Source organism: Leuciscus leuciscus, assembly GCF_965113295.1.
Source record: "Leuciscus leuciscus genome assembly, chromosome: 17".
In the NCBI taxonomy this organism is placed as follows: domain Eukaryota; kingdom Metazoa; phylum Chordata; class Actinopteri; order Cypriniformes; family Leuciscidae; genus Leuciscus; species Leuciscus leuciscus.
The window spans coordinates 26587436-26607801 of NC_138741.1; the positions used below are offsets into that span (position 1 = coordinate 26587436).

Here is a 20366-nt window from a genome sequence, read left to right on the forward strand (position 1 = left end):
TTGCAAGGTATAATCTGCTCTAATATTTATATGGTTGGATTTGTCTGAATATTTTTGATTGGAATGCTTTCTCTCATCCTTATATATTAAAAAATAATTTATTTCTGTGATGTTTAAGCAGAATTTTCAGCATCATTTCTCCAGTCTTCAGTGTCACATGATCCTTCAGAAATCATTCTAATATGATGATTTGCTGCTCAAGAAACACTTCGTATTATTATCAGTTTTATTGTTATCAGTGTTAAAAACAGTTCTGATCAATAGTTTTTCAAATCATTACTTTTATTTATTTTTTGGATAAAAAGTAAAAAAAAAAAAACATTTATTTGAAATAGAAATAATTTGTAACATTATAAATGTCTTTACTGTCACTTTTGATCTATTTAAATAACACCACATAGACTTAACATTAAAAGCTTCATTTTAAAAGCTTCATTTTCACCACAGGGGGACTTTAAAAGTCTATCATTGTATCGTTATTGCAGTGATTATTATATTTATGCTTTAAGACAAACCATGTGCAAATTGAACCAAAGACAGTCTCAAAAACTCGGTTTGAAATCGCTGGTGTTTATGACGTCACAAACTACCTTGTAACCAATCAGGTCAATGTGTGGATCTCTGAGCTGGTTGGGGCGGAGCTAATTTGCATATTCATAGAACCGGGTATAGTAAATAAGGCAATGGTAGAGTTAGAGTTGACATGAGTTGGTGTAGAGTTACATCCAAGCAATTTTAAGGCATGAATACATTTTTTTCAAGGATTTTTTTATTTTTTTTATATATATGTCATTTTGGTGATTAAATATGAGTTTTAAGGGATATAATGACTGACTACATGGGGACATTAAGCATTTGTCCATCTAAATCCAAACAGCGACTTTTTTTTGGCCGGGCAGTTATATTTTAATGACATTTTTTAAATGATATGCTATTATAGCAATTCATTTTCAATGTCCAAAGGATATATAAGAGGGTCTAAGATAAGGACTTTCAAGTCTTTTTTTTTATTTAATTTTTTATGGATTAATAGAGACCTTATGTTTAGATTTTGCCCTGTTCATATTTTAAATGTACTTGTACTGCTCAGATTCTTCTGATCGACTGAGTCCTTTATTGGAGGTAGGCCAGATTCATAAAATAAATCCTGTCGTGCAGATAAATGCAGGCGGAAAGCCAGTGACAGCTCAACCATGACAACCTGTGTCAACCTCTCTGAAATGAACAGAAGGCCAGGTGTCACTCTTCCAACTCCGCCCAAAAACCCAGCAGCACACGGCTGCAAAACGTCCCCTAGAAGGCTTTTCATTGGGGCCAAAAACCTGAATCTGTGGGGTAATTTCAAAAATAAGTTGCAAAAACCCCAGGCCTAATCCCTCTGAGACGGGAATGGGTCCTCACTCTATCCTCAAGGATATCTCCCTCCCCTGCCGTTCCTCCCATCTCTCTCCTCATCTCGTAGGGATTAGAGCCCGGCTCCAGGCAGAGGGCCGCCACATCCCTTTGGCCTGCCGGAATACGAAAAGCTGGATAAGTGCTGGAAGAAATAAATCTTATTCTCACTTCCTTCCTCTCCTCACAGTTAACGCAGAGAATAAGATCTGCTTCGTTATGTCCCTGCGCTGCGCGCTTATTGAATTTCTCTTGATCTTGATAGAGTGCTGATGTTAAAGTGAGAGAGGAAATTGAGTCGCATCTCACGGTGAATTAGGGTTTGCTGATTGTCTTGAGATCTTATTCCGCTGAATTTTCTCTCCGCTTGTAGAACATGCTGTCACGTGGTTCAGGCCTCTTATTTCTACTCTTGTGTTTTTGTGCTGTTTAATATTACCATCTGAGACTTTAATTGGTGGATTAAAAAGTTAAAATAGGTTAATGTGTCTGTTCCTACTTCCTACGCTCCATTTCGCCCCGGTTATTTTTGGGGCGCTGACTGCAGTGCTGGCCTTTTGCGTCACCGCAGAGGTGCATTCTGATTAAAATACGTTTCCCCCTAAAAAACATCTGCTGCCCGAGAACCATAACTCAGGCTGACACTAAAGAGGAGCTGTGTGTTTTGTCTGGACGGCGGCGGTATTATTTTAGTCTGCAGAGGAAAGAGACAGGAGCGGGGTCGGTGGCTGAGAGGCTTGTTTGCGCGGGCGCTACTCTTTGAGACGGCTGAATGTTGAAACATTGGGACTTGTCAGGCCGTGAGGATGGTTTACATTCCTGGTAAGTGTCCGTCGATCCTGGAATGTGGACATGGAGAGGAGCACATATGGACTGGTAGAAAACAAGCCTACTTACAATAATACCCGCCAAAGAGCTGGTCACAACAGTGTATGTTTAAAGCGCCTGTCTGTCTCTCAGTCTGTCTGTATGAAAGTCTGCCGGAGAGTCTCATATTGTAAGGTAAAATGAGGAGAGGACATGGGCTTTGTGGATAGGGAATTATGTTTAGGCACTTGTACTATTCAATTCTGCTCAGTAAGCTGTCATATTTCAATAGAGTGAAACAATTTTCAAAATTTTATAATAGTATTTGTAATAGTTTTTGAGGGCAAAGTGTACCACCAACATTAGTTGCACCACTTTACATGTAAAACCACATTATATATATATATATATATATATATATATATATATATATATATATATATATTATATATATTACTTATTTAAAATGCATGTTATGTTATTTAGTACTGTCCTGAATAAGATATTTTACATAAAAGATGTTTACATATAGTCTACAAGACAAAAAAATTGCTGAATTTTTAAATGACCCCTTTCAAAAGTTTATGTAACCTTGATTCTTAATACTGTGTGTGCCATTATCTGGATGATCCACAACACTTTTTTTTTGTTTTGTGATGGTTGTTTTTGAGTCCCTTGCTTGTCCTGAGCAGTTAAACTGCCTAATGTTCTTCAGAAAAATCCTTCAGGTCCTGCAAATTAATCAGTTTTCTTTTGCATATTTTAACCCCTTTCCAGCAATGAGTATGATTTTGAGATCCATCTTTTCACACTGAGGACAATTGAGGAACTCAAACACAACTATTAAAGGTTCAAATATTCACTGATACTCCAGAAGGAAACACAAAGCATTAACTTTTGAACAGGAAGATGTCCACATTTTTTTGGTTTAAATATAAAAATTATTCATTTAGTACTGCCCTTCAGAAGCAACAGAAGATACTTGTGTTTTCCGGAAGACAAATTAAGTACAATTTACCTTGATTTTAATTTAAACATCAAATTGTAAAAGTTTTCATCCCCTGGCTATTTATTTTTATAATAAATATATATATATATATACACACACACAAATATATATATATATATATATACACACACAATACACACATACAAATATATATATACATTTTGGATTACCATGCAATGATACAATTAGTGCTATTAGCGGGAAAATGCATAATTTAAAATGTTTACATTTTAAAAATGTACTTAAATTGTTTTTTATTTAAGTATCATTTTTTGTTTATTTTTGCTAAATTTGTTTGACAAATAATAATTTTTTACCTGTGAATGCATTTACTTTGACGTGAAAAAAAAAAAAAAAAAATTTTTGGCATCTCTCAAACTCGAGCAGTCTTTTGTAATGTGCATTTTCCTAATATATGAATGCTGTTGAGTTACTCAAGTGGCTGAAACTATTTCTCTTTCCACTGTATGGACGTTCCACAGCACACATATTTTTCTTCATAAAAGAAAGTGATTTTATATTTGAAATATACCACAAATGAGTCTGTCCCTCCAGGGATCACAGACACAAACTGAGAGTAATATCAGCAAGTGTGTGCTGAGGTTCTCACAGTAAATATAGTCATAACTGAGAATGTAGATTTATACCCTGCAGAGATTTCACCTCTCATAGAACGTGCTTGCATACACTATTTTTCCATGTGGCAGTGCAACTGGTTTTCACAGGATTCTTGAGCCAACTTTAATGCAAATATTATTTAAAGGCTTTCAACAAAGTTGTAGTCATTTTGTGCACCAGCGTTTGCACTTTTAATTATTTTGTCAATAAAATGACCCCTACTCCTCGTAAAAACGATTAATTATAGATCATAAGATTGTAAGAATGTAATATCTAACCAGTTATTTGGAATGTAAATATAATATAGTACAATGCGTGGAGGATATTTCTGAGCAATTCTGAGAAACATCAGAGATGTTCTTTTTTTAGATGTGTTTGATCCTACTCTACAGAAACACAACAGTGAAAGTGACTGGGTAAGATCACAAGTAGTTAATCTGACATAGTTTTGGCTTGTTTGGTTAATGCAAAAGTAACCATGTGTAAAAGCAAGCCTCTTATAGCTGGTCTAATCACCTGGGTAAATTGTGATTTAATGCATTCAAGTGATCTCGCTTCTCTCTCCCTCTCTCTCTCTCTCTCTCTCTCTCTCTCAGTGCAAGCGTCTGGAACAAGAGCTTATTCGTGTGAAAGAGCCATGCCATAATTCTGCAAACAGCAGCCGCCACCTGGCCGCCCAAAACAATCGGGAACGAGCGAGCAAGGTAAAGCGCACACACACCTCCCACGTGGGAAGAAGCCTCTGGAAATGAATGTCACGAGCCCTCGGGTTAGCCCACGCTAGCTTTCACAGAATGCACACGCTTGCCGAAACACACCAGGGGTATTTGCCAACAACACCATCCTCGAATCCGACCTTCACCGCACGAGCAGTCCCCCGTACGCGCACACGGTCGCCCCTGGACCCATTATCAGCCCGTCATTACACTCTCCACTGTATCATTCATTAACTTCTATTTGCTCTCTCCTGCTCTTGTTTTCCAGCGATTTGCAGCGATAGACTGGCGGCCGCGGGTGTCTGTTTGACAGGGTTTTAGGATGACACAGGCTGGTCAGTGTGCTGCGATGCCTCGCTGCGGGTCTGTCAGGGAGACGCAGGGCAAACACGGGCCTATTTGATTTGCTGTATTTATCTGATGCAGCCAGAGCCCTTGAGTTTAATGCAGAGTGCTGTAAAAGGGCCGTCATTAGATAGAGCTATGTAAACATGCACTGAGAGAGACTTGGGCGAGCAGGGGTGCTGAGTCAGGGTCGGACCTGTACCTGAACACACTGACTTAACCCGCGTCTTAGCTGGATACATTCACACACAAACTGCATTTGTTGTAATCATCCACTTAACCTCATCGCCCAATGGGCTGCAGGTCTCAGAGGGGAGGTTGAGCTTGTGTTATTATTAGCATTCATGGTGAAATAGTTTTTACACCGTTTTATTCATCACATACACATCAGTGCGATGGTAGTGAAATAGTGTACCATCTCTAAATGGCTCATGGCTTATAAAAAAAGGTTTACGATGGTCGACTAGTCAACTAATTGTCCAACAACTGACATTTGAATGGATACACCTCACTAGTTCAAACATCAGTTGTTAGACGTAAATTTTCTAATATAACATTTTGATAGTTTTATAGGATAAAACCCCCTCTCAGAAAAAATCATATTTATTATCTAGATTTATTATTAACATTATTATTATTATTATTATTATAAAACGTTAATCTACATAATTCAATAAATAATCAATAATAAATATTTCTTATTTAATGTTTTATATGAATTTATTTTACTTAATTTATTATTATTGTTGGTGTTGTTTATTTTATTTATTTATTTTTATTATTAATTGCTTAATTTATTCCTAAAGATAAATGTTAAATGACCTTGTTGGTCCTTTTTTTGTGTTAAATTCAGCCCTGATTTTTAAAAAGTGGTTTAATGAAATATATTTCAGATATTTATTTAGGCTTTTTCTAGGCCTGTTATCACTTGCTTTGATGGTGTAGCCATATGATGAACATTTGCTGTCGGATTCACAGAAACAAACCAATGGTGAGGGGCAAAACTGGTGATAATGATACTCCAACTCCAACAAATGGATACTGGATTGTTTGTATTTAGATGTGATGATGTGGATTGTGGTGTGAAAATGCTTTGATTCGTCTGTGCCACATGGCGACGATTACCAGTAGATAAAAAATAATGATTATTTATAATCTGGTAAAAAGTCCAGTCTGTCTCCAAGCAATTTTACTTAAGATTCTCCCCAAAAAATAAAAAATTATATTTCACATTTAAGACGGTTCGGCTGATGGCTTATTAAGAAATATATTAAATTTTGTTATTAATGTAGCACTTGGTTTTTCTATAAATCCCCTTAATTATAGATTGACTCCTGGGATTATAGAGCGGGGTTTTTAATTTAAAACGAAATGGGAACAGCTGTCGTAAAATTAGTCAACAGTGCCAGGAACATATCCACAAAACAATTTAAAAATGAACAGGACTTCCACTTATCGATTGACATTTTACTTTAAAGAAAGCCAGAGAAAATCTTCAGGGTGAAAAAAGAGTTGAGTTTAAGATGATGAGCAAAGACTTCCTTCTGAAATCTTTATATTTAGCTTTTAGCTCACACTAACTTTCAGGGATTTCATTTGGATGATTAATTTCTAGGTTTTTAATCGACAGACTCTTTAGAGAATGTTAACCGGTGTTCTTTTTATCATGGAAGATATTGATGGTAAAGATAGGCCAGTTGTTTTTCTTTTTCTTTTCAATTAAGATGGAAATTAGGGGCGTATTAGCGTTTGTTGTCATCTCATCATCATATTTCACCAGAACAGCAAAGCACCTGCAAAGTGTTTTTTGGCTCGTGACTTTTGTCAGTTGATATCACCCGGGGCTATTCCTTGTCTTATCTCTTCAGTCTCATTTTCACCTCAGCGCATGTAAAAGAACCTGCTCAACAACCATAAGAGCTTTATTGTTGGTCAGGCTTTGCTATCTTTGTGGTCACCAATTGCCTGCAGTAAAAAAAAAAAAAGGCCTACAATACAGCCCCCATAACAAAAACAGACTAAATAATGTCTAATTAAAATCGAATACAGCCAGAAGGTGTATATAAGGATGTGCGTGTTTCAAACACACATTTAATCTGTTTGCATGCTTACCCCTTGTGTGTGTGTTTACCAGTTATTTTAGCTCATTTGATTATGAATTCAGCGCCGTTAAACGCATAACTTAAATCGCATAACACATATTTAAATCTATTCCGCAGTCTGTCAATTCAATCTGGGCCTTTGTTTAAGAACAATGTGTTAACGGGAAATCTATAATGTGAAATGTGTGTGAAAGCAGGTTTGTGTACTCTAATTTCATGAGAATCTTTTTGGGAATAACCTGACAGGAAACAAGGTTCATTTAAGAGACAATGACCGTTTAATGTTTCAGCTAGTCTGTAATATTTCAAATTAGCTTACATTAAAATAATAGAGATGCAACGTATATGTGTGTTTGTCGGCTGGTTTTAGTTTGAAGCGTGCACGTCCCTCTAAATGCTGAGTGGGGGATGTGGACAGGCTCGCGGGGGCCGTTGTGAAGAGCTCTGCCCTCGCTCTGAACCACCTGTGTTTGCTCTGCAGCTTTTCTCTTCTGCATTGACAGCAGTGAAGGGATCTCACACGCCTGCTCCTGCCCCCATCACTCTCTTGGCCTTCATCGTTCTGTCCAGACCTCACCTTTAACTTCTCCTGCGGGCCGGGGCCCTTACTGATTTCATCTCAGGGATGTGATTTTTTACGTATTTACGTAATTTTCGACCTGAAAAGTGTGAACAGCGTGAATTGCTTAAATGTAAGAAATTTTTTTGGGGGGTTATGATGATTGAAATCGCGAAAAGACCTTAAACCATTACTAAATAAATGGAAAAATGTTAAAGCGCCAAATGCGAGTAAAAATCTGTGTAGGAATTGTGTTACTCACCAGTTTCTTTTAACTTTTCGATCATCAAATCGCAATGGTTGTGATGTAATTATATAAATATAGTCTGACGCGCTGCATGTTTCAGAGTAAAGCCAAAGCGCAGCTCTGTGTTCATTTTCAGTTTCGATTCACAGTAAATTCTCAGTAAATTCACATTCAAACCTGGCGCATCATGCCAGATTTAATACCAGTGAATTAACACTACATCTTGTCAAGTTTTAATTTAATGAACTAACTCTGAATATAGTGAACAAGTTATATAAGTGGTTCTCAATTTCAACCTTTTTGACTTCAAGGCCCTCTTTGCCCAAAATATTCAATATTCAAAGGCCCTTCAACCTAATCTCATGAGAAAACTAATAAGGTGACAATTTCGTATGCATTTTCTTCGAAAATAAATGATTTTTGTACAAAAAAAAAGGTAAGCATGAAGGTCTAAGCAGATCACATGGAAACGTACACTTGACATTGTACAAATTCATGCTAATTAGTCACCAATTTGCCAAAATAGTTAAAAATAGTCAAGTAGTTAAAAATAGTACAATTGTTTTGCCATGAGAGTGTGTTGGGCCCTCCTATATAAGCTGACATGTACCTCTGGTACTTCTGTTGTAATAAAACAAATAAACTCAAAACTATGATGTTAGTTTAATGTTTTACATCTGTATTTTTGGTCTTCTGCTTTTTAAATAAGATTTTTCATTTAAATAATTTTAAGACTTATTGGGCCCCCAAGGAAGTTTGCAGAGGCCCCGGCCCCCTGCTTGAGAACCTCTGAATTAAATGGACTACCTTTATGATTCTTTTATGGTGCTTTTTCAACTTTGATAGTCCATGTTGACTATTTCGTCCTATAGATAAACCTGGACATTCTTCAAAAGGATTCCTTTTGTCTTCCACATGACAAGAGAACGAGTAAATTGCTTTGTTTTAAGTAGGAGCCATGGCCTAACACCACACAAGCTGTAGACACATTGAGCCCTGGTGCTCATGCATTCAAATCTGGCCTGCATCATGTCCTGGTTCTGTTCCACCTCTAATAAATGATGGTGGTTCCTCGTAAAGATCTCTTTCTGAGTGTTCAATTCTTTGGGGATGTTTTAGTTGTACAAGGTGACAAGGTGTGAGTCTTACTGGCGATTTAAAGCGAGAGAGATTTATGAGTGTGTTCTGCGGAGGAGGGATCTCATGCATTTGGCCTTTTTGTTGTCAGGCGAGGATGCAAGTCTTTTGTCTCTGACCTGTAGAGCTGAATATGTTTGATCACACATCATCAGGTGACAGGCTTGGAAATAGAGAAGGGGTGTGTGTTTCACAGGATTAGTCTTTATAATGAAATGGTCCAGTTCAAATTTGTGTTACATGTGTTAAAGTGTTTCATCTTTCATAACAGTTAGACTTAGTATTAGTTGTTTGCTTAACAGTTTAGCAGATACGTTTATGCATTTATTAGAAGCTTAGTTTTGCATGACCATTTTTCACCCCTCCCTGTGAAATTAAAAGTGCTGTTTTTGTTACTGTACCTTTAAGACTTCCACATGTAAATGTCCCATGTTATGGTTAACTAACCTTTGCATAGTGGTTTAGTGCACACTGTTGTTCATCAGGGCTGGCCAATGTGCTAAATACAGAGTTGATATGATTTCATAAATGGTCTGAATAGACTGCTTCGGGAGTCTTATAACACGTTTCGTAAAAGGTTTAAAGTACTTGAATTTGACTTTTTGAAATGTAAGTCCTGGAAAACCCTTGAAAACAGCCATATTTATGAAAATGTACTTGAAAAGTGCTTGAATTATTGAAAGACAATATATGTGAAATTAGAGTTTCATTTTATTGATAAAACAATTTTTTTCACGCAATATTAACGCTGCAGCCCGTCTGATGTAGATATAGAGCCATTTTGCGTGGCTATGAGCGTGATATTACTCATATAAATATCCAAAGTATATGATACAGCTTTCATTCTTCAGGTCAATCATGTATTTTGAATAAGGAAAGCGATATCTTTGTCATAGTATCCTTTCAATGGTTAAAGTTACCACAGTCAATGCATGTGCTGCACTTTATTTGTACCGTTTTGTTTTAATGGTTTATTTGTATTTATCCATTTACCTTTTTCAGAATTTGAAAGATAATAAAGATATTGTTTGATAAGTGAGATCTCAGATTGTAGTCCTTGAAAACCCAAAAAGTAGTGCTTGAATTTTATTTGACAGTATCTGTTCAAACCCGGTATTTATTTCAATAGAGCAAGAAAGCGTTGGGTGACCTCTGACATGATACGGGCCGTGCTGCTTTAAATGAGCTTCAGTCAGCGACGGAGCGGACTGTGACACCGCTGATAACCTCCATCACATCCTCCTCTCCCCACTGGGTCACAAAGGCCACGACCAGCCCACCTCTGCCCCACCAAACGCTCGCTCATAAAGGTCAAGGCTGCGACCCTCCTTTGCAGGGCTTAATCTCTACAGGTTAACACGTTACTCTGGGAACCTAATTTGGATAATATTGTAATGAATGCTGATAAAATACATAAGATTAAAAGAATTGCGCTTTGAAGTCGAGCTCCCCTCCCTGTTGGAGAAAAGTACATATTGACTTTAGAGGTTTGAGGCTTTTTGATGTTCTCTTTGACTTTCGAGACCTGCACTCCAGTAATTAGAATGATTGGGGAACCAGCGGAAGCTGCATGTGCTTATGGGTAAAAGTGTTTCAGGGATTTAAATGCACCGGCGTTCGAGTCATAGGCCTGTTTCCGTTGCAGTCATGCGTTGTGTTAAGAATGCACGCATACTTATCTAAAGCATGCAAATATTGTATTTGCTTATGTGTCTTTAGTCTGCAGTTGAAGATTTTTTTTATTGCAGACCGCATCATAGGCGTATAACGGTGCACTGCGCTCACGTTGCAGTGAAGCATTGCAGGTTGATTTCAGTAAAGAAAAGAAACTCCCCAATCCAATGCATCTTGATAAGATACTGCTCGATGTCAAACGGTGCCTCATAGAAGCCCAATGCGTTTTGCAGACAATGCATCAATAAGATGAAACCTTTAAAGCTTTATCACAGTTTACGATACACCCCGAAGATAAGGCACGGACAGCATTCCTGTGTTTCTGAAGAAAACTTGAAATTTCAAGCCTATCAACGACACACCTCAATTTGACAAACCCCAGATTATAGCAAAAGTTACTAAAGAGTCATTCATATAGTGCATATGATAACTCCAAGTCTTGCATTCCTTTGAAGGAATAGTTCAACGAGGAAATATAAATATTGTCATTGTTTACTCGCCAGCATGTCATTCCTAACCTGTATGCCTTTCTTTATACTGTGAAACACAAAAGGAGACTCTTTGATGAATGTGCTCTATATTTCAGGTTTTCTGAAGTAATACAATAACTTTTAATGAAGAACAGGCCATAATTTACCTTAAAATGTCACCCCCTCACCAGGATTATTTTGCCCCCTCAGTCAAGATGAATGTGAAAATAGATTTTAATGATGAAATAGAATTAGACTATTTTTTAAAAAAAATCACAATTACTGCATAGGCTTTCTAGCATTAATATTAGGCTGCTATAGCAACTGTTTCAGTCACAGTTTGAATGGCACATTTTACACATTAACCTGCAAACTTTCCTCGCCACAAAGAATGCAGTGATATATTTTCATGTTTAGAGGGATCGATAATTGGTCGTAGTTGGTTTATTAATTCTCTGTATAGTTATTGTTTGTCAACGGTTGCAGTTCAGACTGTTCTGATACCATAAAGTTATGCATCTGTTAACCCGGTCGCATTGAGTGTGTTACGTTACTTAGTGAAGCGATCGCAATGTGATTTATAGTAAAGCAGACACAGTTCATTACTTTTGGTGGTGGTGTCATGGTAACTTGTCTGTATTCATCGTAAAACTGCATTTAAGACATTTAATATTTGGTGGTCTAATACAATGATTTCTATGACTTGGTAAATATGTTGGTATTTTATTGTTTTATGTAATTATTTAATGCTCTGTATTTGTTCAGTAGCTTTTAGTTTCATAGTTGTAGCAGCGTCAGGTTTGTTTACGGTCCAAAAAATACTGAATGGGCCACATATTATAAAAGCCGACCAATCAGGTTGTGAATATATCCCTATGCCTTTAGGTTCTATATCTTTTGGTTCGATGATAAAAATGCTAAAGTCTGAACTCTAAGCGGACCAGGACTAAATGTTTTTGGGGTTTTTTGGTCCGGAACAAATTAACAAAGCGAACCGAACTACAAGTGTGAACACACCCTAGCAAAAACAATTTCAAAGAAACCAGCAAGTAACACATTAAATTAAACATGAAATATTGAAAAACTGACAGTGTTTTCCATTAAAATGTACGCCAACAATCTTTTATTTACAGCTTTGAAAAATATTTTTTTACTGTTTGAAAAGTAAATGACAGATTTTTCATTTTTGAAACAGTTTTTTAACAGAACTATTCTCCAGTTCTTTCTCTTTTATATCCCTCTCTTGTCTTTTCCTCTCCGTTTATCTCTCCCTGTCTTTGTCCTCCGTCTGTCTCTCGGGGAGTATATTGCAGGACTTTACAGTAGCGCAGGTTGTGGTGTTTGTTTAGACAGCCTCCATTGTGTCTGTCTCCTCACCCAGCTGTTGAAAGGATGAGCCCATCAATACATCTGTTTCAACGGCAGGTCATTAGCAAGGGCTTTATTGTGCCACAGGTTTAGGCACTGAGAGGTAGGGGACAGTGTTTACCCGGCCTTCCCCACACCCACCGGCTCAGGGATCCCTCGGTCTCACGACACACCGCTTCTGAGTAGGTGCTGAGTTAGAAGACAATAGAGTCAATTGGATCCCCCTCAGTGTGAGTTTCTCCTTGTGTGCACACGAACGAATGAATGAAGTTCAGTTGGAGTTCAGATGGATATCTGTCTGAGATTGGCGATAAACAAAATTTAACGAAATCTTTAGACGAGTATACTCTATGAAACAGTAGAAGGGGAAACCTTTCTGTAGTGTAGAAGAAGACAGTTATGTTAATGTTCAAAATAATCAGCACAGCAATGCTGTTATGAATTGCATTTCACACACATTTTGTGTGAAATTGAGTTTGCATAGCTTACTTTTGCTCTCACATACTGTCAAAAGCACAGGGCATGTGACATTTTCTGTTTATCTGGTTTGATTCCTTGCTGTTACAACATTTTAGTATTTGTATTTGTATATATGCCAGCCAATTAATCGTCAAATATTCAGAAGTTTTTAGACCCAGCACTGGCTATAAATCATGTCCGTTTGGCTAATTGATTTTCCTAGTTTCCTAGTTTTTTTAATGTATTAAATAAATGATTTGTAACATTTTTATGCGTTATTTCTTTTATTTTTTTAAAATATTTTATTAGTTTTTTTATTTATTTATTTTTTCTGTTTTTTTTCTTTGTGCTTCTTTGAGGTTTAGTTAATAGATAATTAAGTAAAGAATAATTAATAAACACTGTGTAAGAGTTAATTTAAACCATTTTTATTTATGCATTATTTATTTTAATTTTTGTATTCACATTTTTATTTATTTTTATCTTTTTTTTAATTTTTTTTTTTTTTATTTATTTTTTTAGCTAATGGTAAAACCTATATCAGCCATACTCTATTTCTTTGTGTTTATTAAAGGTTTAGTTTTGTCATTTGAGCTGTCCATACATGAACAGTGTGTTGTAAGAGAGCTTTATATGATCTGACATGCATTTCTTCAATCTCTACAGCTTGAGGAGGAGCTTCAGGAAGCCCAGAGAGAACGAGATAAAGCCCTGGTGCTCAGCCGCACACTGGAAGAAGAGCTGCAAACCCTACACAGGTATCACAGGTGAACCACCTCACCTTACACTGCACAGTAACAACTCCTTAAATGACTCATTTGATGCATTGTACAGTTTGTTTGAGTTGAGAAATGGAGCATGAACCTGCTGTGACATGCTTTAAGTGTTCAGTGAATTTGCAAATAAACAGAGATGCAGGACATGGTGTTTTATCTAGACTAGAGGATTGTAATAATTCAGGTTATGGATAATATGTTGAGGTCAGTGCAGGAATTAGGGGAAAGCCTTTGCATGGCATTCTAGAGTAGAGGAACCAGGTGGGCTTTGTTTTAGAGGTGGTCCAGTCCATCAACAGTGGATTCTGAAGGTTTATGCATGTCACAAAACCATAGTTTCATATAGCCAGTGTATGTTGTTGCAACATGGGACCCGGTAAATGTTTTGCAGATTTTGTCAGATTGACAGATTGAAGCTTTCCATTTTAAAGAGAACTTTCTATTTTTGTGTGCAATATGCGTAAGGTCTGTGAGTGGTGGTAGTTTGAGGTTGAGGTTACCATTGTTCACCTAAGCACATTAGTCAACTGTAAATTATATTCTCGCGGACAAGTTCTTTTTCATTCTTTGCTTAGGGGTAAAAAGATGTTTGAAATACCTGAGCATCAGTATACTGTTAGAAAACATCCTGACATCGCCTACGCTGCTGGGAGCGCCGTTTAGATGAATATGTAAATATGAACTGCTAGCTTTCCTCTCAATAACAAAATAAAAACGCAAAAAAAAAACGACAGTGTTGAGAAAACAGCAGTTAAGAAAGCATTTGACCATAGCGATGTGGATATGTTTGCACAAGCTCTGCAATTCAGCATTCCAGTCATGTTGCGTTTATTTATATAGCACATTAGATTGCTTTAAAACAAGCAGCTTTACACTAAAATGAAAAACAGTTTCAGTGTCTCATTCAATTAGAAGTACAACTTCAGTTTCTATTATAAAGCAGTTCTCTAATGTGTTCATTGAAATTAACTGGAGAATATTTCCATGTCAAAGAAGGCGGGGCCTAAGAGCCACATCCACCTATTACATCCTCACCCTAGACCAATGGTAGTATGAAGGTGTTCACCAGCCGGAGCAAATGTACTTCGTTTTGGCCTGATTTTGTTCAAAATGATGTCATACCTGTGTGTTCTTTGATTTTGCTTGGGTATATCAGGGCCTTAAAGGGGTCCTATTATGCCCTTTTACGAAGTCTTGTTTTAGTTTTTTTGGGAGTACTAGAAAATGTTTTCATGCTTGATTGTTAAAAAAAAAAAGCATTATTTTTCAAATATTTTACCTCTCTCACCAGTCAGGTTGAACGCGTCGTTTTCGATTAAGCCCCTCCTTCCGAAATACGAAATGTGCTGTTGTGATTGGCAGCGCTTAGCGCGTGTTCGGGAAATGTCACGCCCCTTAATAACCGCGAGCTCTACTCAGATGTAAATGTTAACAATGGTGTCAATTTCAAACCATTTCGAGCCCGATTCAGACCATGACAATCTAAAGGAACAAGAGGATTGTGCTGAATGGATTTCAAGCACAGACTTTGCAAGCACGGATTTCATTTTCAATTTCATTTTTTATTTTTTTGTTTTAATTTTCTTATAGATACGATGTTATCCACCATTTAATCATATTTGTTGGAAAACTATGGTAAAACAAACAGTAATCAATCATAAAATCATGGATAATTTTCTTAAGGGGTGGTGAACAGTCTTACAAAAGCAAGAGTTTACAAAAGTTAAAGTAAACACTACATCAATACTGTAATGTTAGTTAGCAGGCTAGCGGAGGCAAAGCTTTGCCCTGCGTTTACATCATAGCTATCATAGCAACTACAGAAAGCTTATAATTGGAATTGTTAACAGAAAACACAACTACAAATAATAAGACAAACTTACAAGTTGTGATCCATAAACAACAGATTGTCCCGGCAAAATGGGAATGGATACCTCTTTCAGGAGAAGCTTTTGTGCGTATAGCCTGCATTGTACTCTCTTCTGGAAGCTATTCTCTGTAAAATGTGCAGCGCACAGACAAATGAGGTGAGGTTGAGGTTAAAATATTCAGTAACAGTGTTAAAAATTCATTTTAAACTCTCTAAGTTCATCAGCCTTAGGACAAACTTTTTCCGGGGTATAAAAAACAGCGACAACAACATTGCCTCACCCCCTTTGTTGTGTGTTCCCGGGGGCAGGGTTTATGCAAATTTTAGGGTTTGTGATGTCACCAACCCTGGAAGAAGCTCGTTGTAGTCCCTACCAGCCATTTTTTGTAGTCCTTAAAAAGCGATTTCTGTAAAAGAAAATATCTCCCTTTGCATTGAACTTTGAGCGCCGTAATTACAGATGTTGTTTACGCTCAAACAGCAACATTACACACTAACTAAAGTTAAAAAAGTTCATTCATAATCAAGGACCCCTTTAAACCTTTTTCCTGTTGAACTGCTTCTTTTGGTCGTTTATTTGACAACCAGCAGTAGAATGGCTGGAATGTTGATGAGGTGGTTTCTCATCGCAAAACTTGCATAATCAAAAAAGATCCTCATTGCATGTCACTTTTCTCACCTAACATCATTACTGTGCTTCTAATTCAAGCAGAAAGTATGCTTCATGCATTTAGTCTGATCACCGTCCAGCTTTATAACAGATTATGAACATTTGAAACTGGCTTTTATGTGTTTAGTTTGCTTTGTCCAGGGAAAGATAAATCGCTGGGGTTGAGTGCAGTGAGTCATTAGATTACCGCAAACTCATGTTCTCAAGGATTGGAGCGTTCGTGAAGTTATGATCTCGAGCCACGTCTCCTGCAGACGCTGTCAGAGGTCTGTCCACATGCTAGAGCGCAAAAGCCTCCAGAGGTACCGACCGCAAACGTTTCAGCATCACCTAACATCTGATTGTTTTGGCCTGCGAGTTGAACTCTGTGCTTATTTAAGGTTTTATTCAAAATGATAGTCGGGGTCTTAAATAACCAAACCAAACTGTTCCCAGTGGTCGTGATGGACTACCGCAGACCCACCCTCCGCGGTTCTTGTCTTCCTGCCAGAGGGCTTGTTTGCTTTACTTGGGGTTTATCTGTCAGTGAGGACGGCTTTGATAGATGATATGGAGTAAATACATTTGGCTCATAAACTGGTCGTGCTGGTTAAGTGAGCTGCGTCCGGTTTCACCGAGACGTACATCCGTGTGTATCAAGGACTTTCCATTTGCATTCGTCACATCTTATTAATCCCCTCCGCATCTCATTGTGCATGATTTCGTGTTTGTGTTTCACTCCAAAAGGGTTTTACCACCTGATCGTGCCATAGGAGAACTTTTGTTAACAATTTAAAATAATATTTGTTAAGTATGTCTTTTAGTTTATTACAGCATTTGGTAACAGTGTTGTTTAGGTCCAATTCTCACTGTTAACTAGTTGCTTATGAGCATGCATTTTTACTAGGATATTGGTGGTTTATTAGTACTCATAAAACACATATTATTGCCTTATTCTGCATGACCATATTCTACATGCCTTGATCCTACCCAATACCTAAACTTACAACTACCTTACTAACTATTAATAAGCAGTAAATATAGGAAATTGAGGCAAATATTTTAGTTAAAAATTGGTGAGAATCTAAAGTGACTCAGCATTTATTTATTTAAGTTCATGTTTATCAATTATTGTTAATTATTACATATACTAATACCTTTTTAACATTTTAAATTGAATAAATTAACTTTAGTCAATGTTTTACAAACATAAATTACCAGTGAGCAATGGTAGAATACTGTTCAAAAGCTGCATTTATTTGATGAAAAACACAGTAAAAAAGTAATATTGTAAAACATTTTTACCATTTAATACATTTACAAGAAAACATTCTTATTATTATCAATTTTGAAAACAGTTGTGCCACTTAATATTTGTGTGGAAACTGGATTAATTTAGGAATAGAAAGTTCAAAAGAAGCATTAACTTAATGGAAATCTTTGTAATGTTATAAATGTTTTTACTGTCACTTTTGATCCATTTAATGTATCCTTTCTGAATAAAATAATTTATTTCTTTATAAAATTTTACCGGACACAAAATTAATAAAAACTGTAACAGTATTGTTCATTGCTAATTCATGATACTTAATGCATTAACTAATATTTACAAATTGAACCATAAAGGGTTACCAAATGTTTTACGGCCCTTTTAACTATTTTCTAGTTCTTTAAAAATTATCCAGAAACTAACTTGCTTATCTGAATAATCGTTAATGTTCTGAGGAACTTTTTAATCTCTGCAGAATCACATATACCTCTTTTGATGTGTGTATACGGTGCTCAGCTGACTCAGTTTGGTACTACACACCCAAACTCACTTAATCTGAGAAGAGTTCTCACTCTTGTAGTCTTTTTGTCTGTCCCAGCAGGAGGAGGAGAAGGAACACATTGTATTTCCCCAGACAATCTGCATTGTGTGAGCGTCAGGGTGTCCAGCGCTGGTCCGCAGCCCCTGCCAATGTGGTTTCAGCGCTGAACCTTTAAAAGGAGAATCCTCCAGGCCCAACAAAGGCCAGAGTATGACTGCGTGTGTTTGCTCTCAGGATTGCCCGACCACCTCCATTGTGTCTTTTAGGATAACAGACAGTCTATGTCACATGAAAGGGCAGTGAACAGATGAGAGAGAGAATCGGGTGGTAGAAAAAAACGTCTGCAGTGTGAACCTCTGGCTCTGATAGAGCCTGCTCCGAATAGTGCAACGCTCCCCACTGATGAAGAGAAACACTTAGGCAATTTTGTTCACTTGGGGTGGGTTGTTTTAATAGGTTATCATTGGCCGGCCGGTGAAGGAGAGGTTAGACTGTGAGTTTAAGGTGCTTTGTTTGAGCGTCAGCCAGGAAGGAGGCAGCGCTGGATAGACATGTATTAACACCCCATACGACCCAACTCCCCAGTGATCACTCATTATCACACATGCTAACAGATCAACCTGTCAACAGCTCAATAGTCATTAGCAGATACAGCGTACACATACATGAGCTCTCTTTTTCCAATACTCTTTCACTACACCGCAAGCCAAAGAGCTCGATTTCATTTTTTTGTTTTGTGAATAGGCAAATGGATTGTCCTAAACTGACCTGCATGCCTAAAACAACATACTTTAATATGTACATCAAAACATCAACACATTTCATTATATCATTTATTATGATATCATATTTTTATATTTTATGAAGTTAGAAGAAATCCATAAATAAATCTTACTATGGATTCGTATTACATGAACATTACCTCCTATTGTTAATGCTAATATGTATTGCATTATATATTTTTATATGGTCATATTTATTACAATATACTATATATATTATATTATATTATATTATATTATATATTATAGTATATAATATATATATTTATGTATATATGTGTGTGTGTGTATATATATATATATATATATATATATATATATATATATATATATATATATATGTATGTATGTATGTATATATGTATACGTATATATGTGTGTGTATATATGTGTGTGTGTGTGTGTATATATATATATATTATATATATTATATATGGCAATGCTGATTTTTCAGCATTATTACCCCAGTCTTCATTGTCATTACAGAACAAAAGTATTCATTTATTTAAAACAAAAAATCATACTGTCCATAAACTTTTGTACTGTGTATGGACAGTACACATGTATAAACAGCTTTGAGCCAGTCTATTGCGGAGTCTCTCTCTCATTTTGGTATTTGATATTTATGTTTATTATTAACTTTATTTATGAGGTAACATAGCAGCAAATTGTCTGATCTTTACAGAGATTTCTAATCATTCATCTCTCAGCGAACTGATTATTTTTCAGTGGCGTTTATTTCCATTCTTCTTATGTTTTCCCCCTTTTCATTCAAACCCCCGCCCATTGGGCTGAAATGACTTATTTCTGAGAAATCCTTGGATGTTGATAACACCAGTAGTTATGCCACATAGCTAGATGGAAACTTTGAATTTATGTGATATTTATAACGCCTGTGGCATTAACAGACTTTATCCCCAAAACAGAGCAAACTGCGTCCACTGCATTAGCCGTCTTTGCCGTTCTGTGCAGCAAAATACATTTTGTAGATTGCGTGGAACCCCTCCCGGCAAGCAGTGGCTCCTTTTATCCAAACGCACAGCAGCGTTCCTGCCCAGGCTCAGCGCAAGAAATTGAAAAAATGAAAGAGAGCGAAAAATTCATTAGCGAGTGATCAAAACTTTGGTGTTTTTGTTCACCATTGGGTGTGGTCTCATATTTCTCATATTTCTGGTTTTTATTGAGGGAACGAGAGGTGTAGAAACTACCATGGCTTTATCAGCAGCTGTCAGCATGAGTGATTGGTGTAAGGAATGGTTGAAAGTGGGATGTGGACGCTAGTTAGTTTATATCCACCACAGGTTGCCATAGACGTCTGTCTCTGTCTTAGCTGCGGTCTCTATGTACTTTTTTTGCCTGTAGATAAGTACTCTAAGTAGGGTATTTTACATTTCCCATCTGATAGCATTTTGTGGCAGTGTTAATGTTTAACTGGCCTGGAGAGTTAGAGGGCAGGTTCGTTGGGATCCCTCCCATGGGATCAGGTATCTTACGGTTCTGGTTAATGTTTAACAGACTGCTCGGATTGCCTGTCGGGCGGCCTTTATAACTAGAGAAACACACACCATGTTAAAC

At 36.8% G+C, this 20366-nt stretch overlaps 1 protein-coding gene across 3 annotated transcripts in view; it reads left to right on the plus strand.

The window, feature by feature from the left end:
* mipol1 (mirror-image polydactyly 1) overlaps positions 1 to 20366 on the plus strand; it is a 99809-nt gene that overhangs the window by 65947 nt on the left and 13496 nt on the right. For 2 of the 3 annotated variants that reach the window (XM_082142341.1, XM_082142339.1), the window contains exons 11-12: positions 4423 to 4530; positions 13570 to 13670. In XM_082142341.1, the coding sequence (XP_081998467.1) occupies positions 4423 to 4530; positions 13570 to 13670 (209 nt within the window). The remainder of the gene's footprint in view (positions 1 to 4422; positions 4531 to 13569; positions 13671 to 20366) is intronic. The other variant, XM_082142340.1, reaches the window with a different exon arrangement.